We start from the raw sequence: 12,202 nt of genomic DNA on the forward strand, positions 1-12,202 counted from the left end.
GTGATTCAGTCTGTCTGCAGTTCCAGTCCTGCGCATGTGATTCAGTCTGTCTGCAGTTCCAGTCCTGCACGTGTGATTCAGTCTGTCGTCGGTTCCAGTCCTGCATGTGTGATTCAGTCTGTCGTCGGTTCCAGTCCTGCGCATGTGATTCAGTCTGTCTGCAGTTCCAGTCCTGCGCGTGTGATTCAGTCTGTTGTTGGTTCCAGTCCTGCGCGTGTGATTCAGTCTGTCTGCAGTTCCAGACCTGCACGTGTGATTCAGTCTGTCGCCGGTTCCAGTCCTGCGTGTGTGATTCAGTCTGTTGTTGGTTCCAGTCCTGCGCGTGTGATTCAGTCTGTCTGCAGTTCCAGTCCTGCGTGTGTGATTCAGTCTGTCTGCAGTTCCAGTCCTGCACGTGTGATTCAGTCTGTCGTTGGTTCCAGTCCTGCACGTGTGATTCAGTCTGTCGTCGGTTCCAGTCCTGCGCGTGTGATTCAGTCTGTCGCCAGTTCCAGTCCTGCGCGTGTGATTCAGTCTATCGTCGGTTCCAGTCCTTCGCGTGTGATTCAGTCTGTTGTCGGTTCCAGTCCTGGGTGTCTGATTCAGTCTGTAGTTGGTTCCAGTCTTGCGTGTCTGATTCAGTATGTCGTCGGTTCCAGTCCTGCGCGTGTGATTCAGTTTGTCGTTGGTTCCAGTCCTGCGCGTGTGATTCAGTCTGTCGTTGCTTCCAGTCCTGCGTTTCTGATTCAGTCTGTCGTTGGTTCCAGTCCTGCGTGTCTGATTCAGTCTGTCGTCGATTCCAGTCCTGCTTGTGTGATTCAGTCTGTCGTTGGTTCCAGTCTTGCGCATGTGATTCAGTCTGTCGTCGGTTCCAGTCCTGCGCGTGTGATTCAGTCTATCGTCGGTTCCAGTCCTGCGCGTGTGATTCAGTCTATCGTCGGTTCCAGTCCTGCTTGTTTGATTCAGTCTGTTGTCGGTTCCGGTCCTGGGTGTCTGATTCAGTCTGTAGTTGGTTCCAGTCTTGCGTGTGTGATTCAGTATGTCGTCGGTTCCAGTCCTGCGCGTGTGATTCAGTTTGTCGTTGGTTCCAGTCCTGCGCGTGTGATTCAGTCTGTCGTTGGTTCCAGTCCTGCGTGTCTGATTCAGTCTGTCGTTGGTTCCAGTCCTGCGTGTCTGATTCAGTCTGTCTGCAGTTCCAGTCCTGCTTGTGTGATTCAGTATGTAGCCGGTTCCAGTCCTGCACGTGTGATTCAATATGTCGTCGGTTCCAGTCCTGCGCGTGTGATTCAGTTTGTCGTTGGTTCCAGTCCTGCGCGTGTGATTCAGTTTGTCGTTGGTTCCAGTCCTGCGTGTGTGATTCAGTTTGTCGTTGGTTCCAGTCCTGCGCGTGTGATTCAGTTTGTCGTTGGTTCCAGTCCTGCGCGTGTGATTCAGTTTGTCGTTGGTTCCAGTCCTGCGTGTGTGATTCAGTCTGTCGTTGGTTCCAGTCCTGCGTGTCTGATTCAGTCTGTCGTTGGTTCCAGTCCTGCGTGTCTGATTCAGTCTGTCTGCAGTTCCAGTCCTGCTTGTGTGATTCAGTATGTAGCCGGTTCCAGTCCTGCACGTGTGATTCAATATGTCGTCGGTTCCAGTCCTGCGCGTGTGATTCAGTTTGTCGTTGGTTCCAGTCCTGCGCGTGTGATTCAGTTTGTCGTTGGTTCCAGTCCTGCGTGTGTGATTCAGTTTGTCGTTGGTTCCAGTCCTGCGCGTGTGATTCAGTTTGTCGTTGGTTCCAGTCCTGCGCGTGTGATTCAGTCTGTCGTCGGTTCCAGTCCTGCACGTGTGATTCAATATGTCGTCGGTTCCAGTCCTGCGCGTGTGATTCAGTTTGTCGTTGGTTCCAGTCCTGCGCGTGTGATTCAGTTTGTCGTTGGTTCCAGTCCTGCGCGTGTGATTCAGTTTGTCGATGGTTCCAGTCCTGCGTGTGTGATTCAGTCTGTCGTCGGTTCCAGTCCTGCGTGTGTGATTCAGTCTGTCGTCGGTTCCAGTCCTGCGTGTGTGATTCAGTCTGTTGTCGGTTCCAGTCCTGCACATGTGATTTAGTCTGTTGTCGGTTCCAGTCCTGCTTCTGTGATTCAATCTGTCATCAGTTCCAGTTCTGCGCGTGTGATTCAGTCTGGTGACGGTTCCAGTCCTGCACGTGTGATTCAGTCTGTCGTCGGTTCCAGTCCTGCGTGTGTGATTCAGTCTGTTGTCGGTTCCAGTCCTGCGTGTGTGATTCAGTCTGTCATCAGTTCCAGTCCTGCACATGTGATTCAGTCTGTCGTCGGTTCCAGTCCTGCACGTGTGTGATTCAATCTGTCGTCGGTTCCAGTCCTGCACGTGTGATTCAGTCTGTCGTCGGTTCCAGTCCTGCACGTGTGATTCAGTCTGTTGTCGGTTCCAGTCCTGCGTGTGTGATTCAGTCTGTCATCAGTTCCAGTCCTGCACATGTGATTCAGTCTGTTGTTGGTTCCAGTCCTGCACGTTTGATTCAGTCTGTCGTCGGTTCCAGTCCTGCGTGTGTGATTCAATCTGTCGTCGGTTCCAGTCCTGCGCGTGTGATTCAGTCTGTCTGCAGTTCCAGTCCTGCACGTGTGATTCAGTCTGTTGTTGGTTCCAGTCCTGCACGTTTGATTCAGTCTGTCGTCGGTTCCAGTCCTGCGTGTGTGATTCAATCTGTCGTCGGTTCCAGTCCTGCGTGTGTGATTCAATCTGTCGTTGGTTCCAGTCCTGCACGTGTGATTCAGTCTGTCGTCGGTTCCAGTCCTCCGCATGTGATTCAGTCTGTCTGCAGTTCCAGTCCTGCGCGTGTGATTCAGTCTGTCTGCAGTTCCAGTCCTGCACGTGTGATTCAATCTGTCGTCGGTTCCAGTCCTGCACGTGTGATTCAGTCTGTTGCCGGTTCCAGTCCTGCACGTGTCATTCAGTCTGCCATCAGTTCCAGTCCTGCGCATGTGATTCAATCTGTCGTCGGTTCCAGTTCTGCGCGTGTGATTCAGTCTGTCGTCGGTTCCAGTCCTGCGCGTGTGATTCAGTCTGTCGCCAGTTCCAGTCCTTCGCGTGTGATTCAGTCTATCGTCGGTTCCAGTCCTGCGCGTGTGATTCAGTCTGTTGTCGGTTCCGGTCCTGGGTGTCTGATTCAGTCTGTAGTTGGTTCCAGTCTTGCGTGTGTGATTCAGTATGTCGTCGGTTCCAGTCCTGCGCGTGTGATTCAGTCTGTAGTTGGTTCCAGTCCTGCGTGTCTGATTCAGTCTGTCGTTGGTTCCAGTCCTGCGCGTGTGATTCAGTTTGTCGTTGGTTCCAGTCCTGCGTGTCTGATTCAGTCTGTCGTTGGTTCCAGTCTTGCGTGTCTGATTCAGTCTGTCTGCAGTTCCAGTCCTGCTTGTGTGATTCAGTCTGTAGCCGGTTCCAGTCCTGCACGTGTGATTCAATATGTCGTCGGTTCCAGTCCTGCGCGTGTGATTCAGTTTGTCGTTGGTTCCAGTCCTGCGTGTGTGATTCAGTCTGTCGTTGGTTCCAGTCCTGCGTGTCTGATTCAGTCTGTCGTCGGTTCCAGTCCTGCGCATGTGATTCAGTCTGTCTGCAGTTCCAGTCCTGCGTGTGTGATTCAGTCTGTCTGCAGTTCCAGTCCTGCACGTGTGATTCAATCTGTCGTCGGTTCCAGTCCTGCACGTGTCATTCAGTCTGTCTGCAGTTCCAGTCCTGCACGTGTGATTCAATCTGTCGTCGGTTCCAGTCCTGCACGTGTGATTCAGTCTGTTGCCGGTTCCAGTCCTGCGTGTGTGATTCAATCTGTCACCGTTTCCAGTCCTGCGTGTGTGATTCAGTCTTTCGTCGGTTCCAGTCCTGCATGTGTGATTCAGTCTGTCTCCGGTTCCAGTCCTGCGTGTGTGATTCAGTCTGTCGTCGGTTCCAGTCCTGCGCATGTGATTCAGTCTGTCTGCAGTTCCAGTCCTGCACGTGTGATTCAATCTGTCGTCGGTTCCAGTCCTGCACATGTGATTCAGTCTGTTGCCGGTTCCAGTCCTGCACGTGTCATTCAGTCTGTCATCAGTTCCAGTCCTGCGCATGTGATTCAGTCTGTCTGCAGTTCCAGTCCTGCACGTGTGATTCAGTTTGTCGTCGGTTCCAGTTCTGCACGTGTGATTCAGTTTGTCGTCGGTTCCAGTTCTGCATGTGTGATTCAGTCTGTTGCCGGTTCCAGTCCTGCACGTGTCATTCAGTCTGTCATCAGTTCCAGTCCTGCGCATGTGATTCAGTCTGTCGTTGGTTCCAGTCCTGCACGTGTGATTCAGTCTGTCGTCGGTTCCATTCCTGCACGTGTGATTCAGCCTGTTGCCGGTTCCAGTCCTGCATGTGTGATTCAGTCTGTTATCAGTTCCAGTCCTGCACGTGTGATTCAGTCTGTCATCAGTTCCAGTCCTGGGTGTCTGATTCAGTCTGTCGTCGGTTCCAGTCCTGCGCATGTGATTCAATCTGTCGTCGGTTCCAGTCCTGCACGTGTGATTCAGCCTGTTGCCGGTTCCAGTCCTGCACGTGTCATTCAGTCTGTCATCAGTTCCAGTCCTGCGCATGTGATTCAGTCTGTCGTTGGTTCCAGTCCTGCACGTGTGATTCAGTCTGTTGCCGGTTCCAGTCCTGCATGTGTGATTCAGTCTGTTATCAGTTCCAGTCCTGGGTGTCTGATTCAGTCTGTCGTCGGTTCCAGTCCTGCACGTGTGATTCAGTCTGTCGTCAGTTCCAGTCCTGTGTGTCATTCATTTATTTTAGATGCTAATTCCTCCTACTTTCTTCCCCGCGCCGACTAGTGTGAGTGTGTTTATTAGTGACAGTGTGTTTATTAGTGACAGTGTGTTTATTAGTGCGAGTGTGTTTATTAGTGACAGTGTGTTTATTAGTGTGTGTGTTTATTAGTGACAGTGTGTTTATTAGTGACAGTGTGTTTATTAGTGACAGTGTGTTTATTAGTGCGAGTGTGTTTATTAGTGTGAGTGTGTTTATTAGTGACAGTGTGTTTATTAGTGACAGTGTGTTTATTAGTGTGAGTGTGTTTATTAGTGACAGTGTGTTTATTAGTGTGAGTGTGTTTATTAGTGACAGTGTGTTTATTAGTGACAGTGTGTTTATTAGTGACAGTGTGTTTATTAGTGCGAGTGTGTTTATTAGTGACAGTGTGTTTATTAGTGCGAGTGTGTTTATTAGTGACAGTGTGTTTATTAGTGTGAGTGTGTTTATTAGTGACAGTGTGTTTATTAGTGCGAGTGTGTTTATTAGTGACAGTGTGTTTATTAGTGTGAGTGTGTTTATTAGTGACAGTGTGTTTATTAGTGACAGTGTGTTTATTAGTGTGAGTGTGTTTATTAGTGACAGTGTGTTTATTAGTGTGAGTGTGTTTATTAGTGTTGATCAGTTAGAGTGCGTAAGGCTAGGGTAGCTGCAGTACACACTGCTTAATGAAAACCTTTAAAACCAGTTTTAAACTAGGTCAACCAAATGCATTTTTCTGTATCACATAGAAGAAAATATTGTATAAGAATGTTGTGCACACTGGGACAAGGGATTTCAAAGCCGATTCAGCTCGCTACTCGATGAATAGTTTTGGAAATCTTTCTTAATTTCACTTTTTACCAACAAGCATTGACAATGTTATGAATAACAGTATAATAATATTGTAAGAATGGTGCATTAGGTGATATTCTTACTGTATATTATTAAGCAGTACACTGCCAATATTCTTAAGCACTATGCAAAAGAGCCGGGCTCATCTGCATTGGTGGCTATAGATGTTTTGGGTTTGCAGGTTCCATTGAGCAATGCAGAGCTGAGACACTTTCGGGAGCGCACTTGTGGGAACAAGGCAATCATTCATTCTGTGCACGCGCAGTATAAAAAGGGATGGTAATTAGTTTGCAGGGAGGGCGTGTCCGTCACTTACCAAACAAGTTTGGAAGACGCTAACAGAGTTGGTTTGTAGGTTTATATTATGTTTGAACTTTTTATAAGCTAAGCACTTTTTTAAATAACGAAATGCTTTTTAATTGCAAGCGTCTACCTCCTGTGTGCCTTTTTGAAAGAAGTTATATTCAAGTTGGAACACGCTACATACCTAGAAAGGATGCAAACAAATCCTGACCAAAACAGTCACCTGCCTGAATAATACAGGTATGTGATCAAAGAAAAAAAAAAGTACATTCCCTGATTACTAAATGAACAAAAGCTAGGGTTGTGGCCGCAGCACGCTCACAACTGCACAACACATAGTGTGTTTGTGTAGGCGACGTCAGCGGTTACATCCCTACGTTTTGAAGCGGTATCTAAGAACCGGGGGCAAATAACTAAGATGGGGTGTGTCTGTCTGTACAGTGAAAATAATGTAACTGTTAAACAATGATAACTATTTACCTCACTGAATACCTGCTCTTGCAATTTACCAATGAGTAGGTGAATGTAGTTTAGGGTAATTTATTATTATTATTATTAGTAGTAGTAGTAGTAGTAGTAGTAGTAGTAGTAGTAGTAGTAGTAGTAGTAGTAGTAGTAGTAGTAGTAGTCGTCGTAGTCGTAGTTAGAGATGCCACGAAGTAAGTGGCAAAGCCTTAACCGTATGTGTGTTGAAGGCCACAAGGACCTCTTCCATCCTTGTCAAGGGGAGTGCTAAACTCCTTTCATAGGGTATCAGTATATTAAGTGGTGTTTAAATTATGTATGTGCTAGGCTGAAACATGATTGATATCCTTTCTCTTTGTATATAAATATATCCCTTATACGTATGAATGGTTGTTTAAAGGTATACATTTTTTATACATGTTTATTTAAAATATAGTTCATGATCATGGTTTTGTTTTAGTTTATTTAGTTGAGATTTATTATTATTATTATTATTATTATTATTATTATTATTATTTGGTTTTTATAAAAGATTCACAAACTTTGAAAACGTCCCCTGTATTTTTTATTTCTTTTTTTTTTCGATATAGTCCAGTTCTTTACACGTCCTGTATGCAGAGGTCTAGAAGCCACTCTGCTGATGCTGTGAATCGTTTCTCCGCTGACACAAGAAGGCGGCAACGTAGCAATGGTATCGATGGGTGTGGACCTTGTGGATCACACTGAGATGACTGTACTGGAGATGTGAGAAAGAGGCTGGTCGAGATACTGCTGAGAAACATCGCGTCCCGTGCTGTGTTCAATAACGAAGCGGGTCGTTGCTTGACTGCACCAGGTTGTTGCAACTGTGTTTTATGGATGAGGATTAGATCGTGACTTCTATTTCTGAGATTCTCTTATTCCCACCCCAAAGTGCGCTTTTGACTTGTCTCCCGAAAAGGACTCCAGCACGATGGAATTAAACAGCAACGCGAATGGGCACAGTAAGTTTTTGTTTTTGTTTTTGTTTAGTTTTTTCTGATTTCTAATTTCGCTTTGAAATAACCGCTGATACAAAACCCACCTTGTATATTGTTTTGTCATAATTAAAACGAGTCCGTGTTTGACATGGAATGTGTGTAGGCTCCGAATTGGAATACAATGGCATGGTTCTCATTGCTTGTCATGCCACACTGGATGGGTACAACGAGGAAACGGCTCTTGAGTGATTATGCGACATTACATGTAGGGATGGATCCTGTTACCCTTGCTCGTCCCGGTGTCCCGTCCTGTACCAAATGCCAGTCCTGTACCATAAATTGAGCACAAGTTTGGTAAATCAGGATAAAACATTTACTGCAATAGACGCGCAATTTGAATCTGCTGTTAATACTGTAGTAGTGACATGACCAGTGTTTCCTAGAGGATTTCTAAAATGAGTTTAAACTTTTAAGCATAAACTGTGAGGTTCTAGAATGGTTTAAAACGGTTTCATGGGTTAAATATAAAACATCGATGGAATTGCATCGATGATCCAGTCGAGTTAGATTTAAAATGCTAAAGAAAAAAAAACTGCAATACTGTTTTTCGTGGAGTTGCTAGATTAGGGTATGTAAGTTTGAGGAGTGTCAACATCTTGCTCGTCTTGTCATCATTGTGGGTGAATGTTGCACACACCCAGGCAGTGCCCTGAATTAAGGAAAGCCTGTATAATTAACCTGGCAGTGTCTGTCGCGCGAGGGCCGGCACTGTGTTCTTGTCCAGCTTGTTGGTACTGGATCGAGGAGATGTTTTTTCCTGGAACTGGTTCGTTCACTACGTCAAACCTTTCACCCTCATGAAAGAGCCTGGGGCTATTGTTCAGGCGTGCCATGGTTATACCCAGGGGCGGAGCTAGCTTTTAAAATGGGGGGGCAGAATTAGGCTCAGGCAAGATATGAAGGTAAAAACAAATACTGTTTTGTAATTAACAGCTTTTTCTGAGTTTAATTATAAAACAGAATCAGCTGAATTTGTTTAAAGGGACTTCATCTGATTAAAAATAAAACCTGAAAACTTCAAGCCCTACTTGTGTGTTTTCGGATTTACATTTTCCACAATACTTGTTATATTTCATTTACGCAATATGCACCTCTGTTAATATGGGGCATAACACATTATTTTAAAATAAAATAGAGTACATGGTGGGATACGATCGTATTCATTCCCACGGTTCGTTGTGCTGCTGGGAATTGTAACTGAACTATTCTAATGGTGTGTGGACACAATAAGCCTGACTAAACATGAAACGGTACTTCAGTGTGGACGCTTTGAGCTGGATTAATTAGAGCGGTTTCGAGTACGGTTCTCGAGATCGGTTATGTAGTGCGGACAGGGCCTGAAGTACCGTTTCATGTTTAGTCGGGCTTATTGTGTCCACACACCATTAGAATAGTTCAGTTACAATTCCCAACAGCGCAACGAACCGTGGGAATTAATACGATAGTATCCCACCATGCACTGTATTTTATTTTAAAATAATGTGTAATGCCCCATATTAACAGAGGTGCATATTGCGTAAATGAAATATAACAAGTATTGTGGAAAAAGTAAATCCGAACACACACACACACACACACACACACACACACAAGTAGGGCTTGACGTTTTCAGGTTTTATTTTTAATCAGATGAAGTCCCTTTTAAACAAATTCAGCTGATTCTGTTTTATAATTAAACTAAGAAAAAGCTGTTAATTACAAAACACAGTATTTGTTTTTACCTTCATGTCTTGCCTGAGCCTAATTCTGGTCCTCTTAATTTTATTTCAAACAGAGCTGACAAATTACGTGATTTGTTCATCCCCGATCCTACTTTTAACTCGCATTTCATTTTTGCAGTCGCCTAATTTAACGCTGTGTTTTTGTTATTTTCCCCACTAGTTTAACAGAGATGTCCTGACAGAGTTTTTTGAAGCATAAATGAACACCTAGTGCGGAGTGTACACTGATAGCAAGTCCTTCAGGCGCCTGCTCCGAGTATTTCGCCAAACATAGCACAAAGCATTTTGGGATATTGGAGGATACACAAAACAATGTAGTTTGGTATTACAGCGTCCACACTTGTGATAAACCGCACTACCTGATGTGATCTAATTAGAACCGGACTCGAGACTACCTCCCGGTATTAAATGCTGCGTAGTGTGGACGCAAACCGTATTTAGCACTTTTAAGATGGCTTAAATGCAACTAATACGGTTTAAATGCATAGTGTGGACGCTTTGAGCTGCATTAATTAGAGCGGTTTCGAGTACGGTTCTCGAGATCGGTTATGTAGTGTGGACTTGACTCGCAGCAAATTAATGCAGTTGTAATTCCTGTGCTGTGAAGGTGAATGGACTCCTTCAGGCCAGGTGGGAGGGCCCTCCTCATCTTCGTGCTGTTTACAGTTAAAATACTCACAATTTACTGAAATATGTGTAAAACGTGGTTTGTTTTTGTCGTGTTCTCAGGCTTCATAAAGGAGTTCCTTCTTGAATTGTATATTCATCCAGTAATTCAGGACTGAAAGGGTTAATGTTATTGCACAGATCAGGTTGACAGTGTTTTTACATGGAACTCCTCGTGCTCATATTTGCTATATACAGTAGCTTCTCATGTTACATGCTGTATACTGGCAACACAACGTCTCATTCTGACTCTGTGGTCCTGGTGTGTAATAACAAGGTCATTGTACAAAAACAATGTTTACTGGCTCACAATAAATACTGATGTCTTCATTGTTACACCAACTCCCTCTGCAGGAGGGAATGTGCTGTACAGCTTTCAACACAAGAGGGCGCCAATCATTGTTTTCAAATCGAGTCGGCCTGTTGATTTGCTTTATTGAAAGACTATTCTGTCTCCGACTCGATAAGCTGCTGCAGGGGAGATCCGTCTTCTGGGTTACGCGCCACCTGAGTTCTCAATTACTTAAATTAACCAGTTTTCTTAATTGGTCAGCACTACCTTTTTTACCCAGGTCTTTATCCATTAATGATTTAAAAATACCCAGACCAGTTTATTATTATTATTATTATTATTTATTATTATTATTATTATTATTATTGTTATTGTTGTTTATTTATTTAGCAGACTCCTTTATCCAGGTGACTTAAAGAGACTAGGGTGTGTGAACTATGCATCAGCATCAGCTGCAGAGTCACTTACAACAACGTCTCACCAGAAAGACGGAGCACTAAGGAACAATTAATAAGCACAGAAACAGCCACTTCAATGTCAGGTTTATTTTGCAAGTAAATCTGAGTGTCATCAGTGTAGAGATGGGAATTCATGCCACAACCCAATTAAGAGTGGCTTCTGACTCGGGTGCTCTTTCTATAGTAGTTTTACTGGACCTTTTGATACCGTAAACCATAACATTCTACTTGCTGGCTTAGAGAGCCTATGTGGCATTTCTGGCACTGTGCTTAGTTAATATTAAACTTTGGATGCAGCACACTTTTTTGCAATTGAACTGTGATCATGTTACTAGGTTCTCCGCATCAACTGCGTAAATCCTAACAGCCTAAGCATTATTATTATTTTATTTGTTTATTTGGTGTGTGAACTATGCATCAGCTGCAACTACGTCTCACCTGAAAGACGGAGCACAAGGAGGTTAAGTGACTCACTCAAGGTCACGCAGTGAGTGAACCGAGGACCTCCTGGTTACAAGCCCATTTCTTTAACCACTGGACCACACAGCCTCCTATAAACGTGTGGACAGAAAATGTGTTGAAATACAATAACTGCCTTGTGCTTACCGCAGTACATTTAAACAACATAAGAACAAAAGAAAGTTCACAAACGAGAGGAGGCCATTCAGCCCATCTTGCTCGTTTGGTTGTTAGTAGCTTATTGATCCCAGAAACTCATCAAGCAGCTTCTTGAAGGATCCCAGGGTGTCGGCTTCAACAACATTACTGGGGAGTTGGTTCCAGACCCTCACAATTCTCTGTGTAAAAAAGTGCCTCCTATTTTCTGTTCTGAATGCCCCTTTGTCTAATCTCCATTTGTGACCCCTGGTCCTTGTTTCTTTTTTCAGGTCAAATAAGTCCCCTGGGTTGACAGTCAATACCTTTTAGGATTTTGAATGTTTGAATCAGATCGCCGCATAGTCTTCTTTGTTCAAGACTGAATAGATTCAATTCTTTTAGCCTGTCTGCATACAACATGCCTTTTAAACCCGGGATAATTCTGGTTGCTCTTCTTTGCACTCTTTCTAGAGCAGCAATATCCTTTTTGTAACGAGGTGACGAGAACTGAACACAATATTCTAGGTGAGGTCTTACTAATGCATTGTAGAGTTTTAACATTACTTCCCTTGATTTAAATTCAACACTTCTCACAATATATCCGAGCATTGGGGGAGGGGAGGGGGAAACATTCCAAAAATGAACCTGACATGTATATTTAAAATATGCATTCATTCTTTCAGTGAGGCTTCATCACTTACTAGCACTGCCTGCTGTGGTATAGAGGCAATATGGACAAGACATCCTAGTTCCCAGTGCATCATGGGGAGGGGGAGGGGCTTCTCTTCTTTACCTGCTTAAACTCCTACAACTGCAGCTCCTGACAAACCAGAACTGCAACAAATATTTGGTGGTTTCTTCCTGGATAATCAGTATGTACTGTATATAGAAAGAAGAGTGGCCCACCCTAGAAACAGCAGCAATTAATTCTGAAGTATTCGAAGAACCATTTACTGACTACAAGTTTAGCTACATGCCAGTGTGACCAGCAAGGCCTGTGGAAATGTGCACGAGATCAGCTGTGGCCAGGATAGGCCAGCACTGGTCAGAGCTGGAACTCCA

The 12,202-nt window shown here is 44.5% G+C and overlaps 1 protein-coding gene and 1 non-coding gene across 2 annotated transcripts in view; one reads left to right on the forward strand and one right to left on the reverse strand.

The window, feature by feature from the left end:
- The first annotated feature begins 5,916 nt into the window (after positions 1-5,916).
- Positions 5,917-12,202, forward strand: part of LOC117400561 (1-phosphatidylinositol 4,5-bisphosphate phosphodiesterase delta-1-like) — a 44,325-nt gene continuing 38,039 nt past the window's right edge. The window contains exons 1-2 of the mRNA XM_034913525.2: positions 5,917-6,162; positions 6,978-7,370. Coding sequence (XP_034769416.2) covers positions 7,340-7,370 — 31 coding nt within the window. The 5' untranslated portion in view covers positions 5,917-6,162; positions 6,978-7,339. The remainder of the gene's footprint in view (positions 6,163-6,977; positions 7,371-12,202) is intronic.
- On the reverse strand, positions 6,554-6,676 carry LOC117400794 (U6atac minor spliceosomal RNA). Its single transcript, XR_004544255.3, has one exon. It is a non-coding gene; the product is annotated as a U6atac minor spliceosomal RNA (small nuclear RNA).

Source organism: Acipenser ruthenus, chromosome 4, assembly GCF_902713425.1.
Source record: "Acipenser ruthenus chromosome 4, fAciRut3.2 maternal haplotype, whole genome shotgun sequence".
Classification (NCBI taxonomy): Eukaryota; Metazoa; Chordata; class Actinopteri; order Acipenseriformes; family Acipenseridae; genus Acipenser; species Acipenser ruthenus.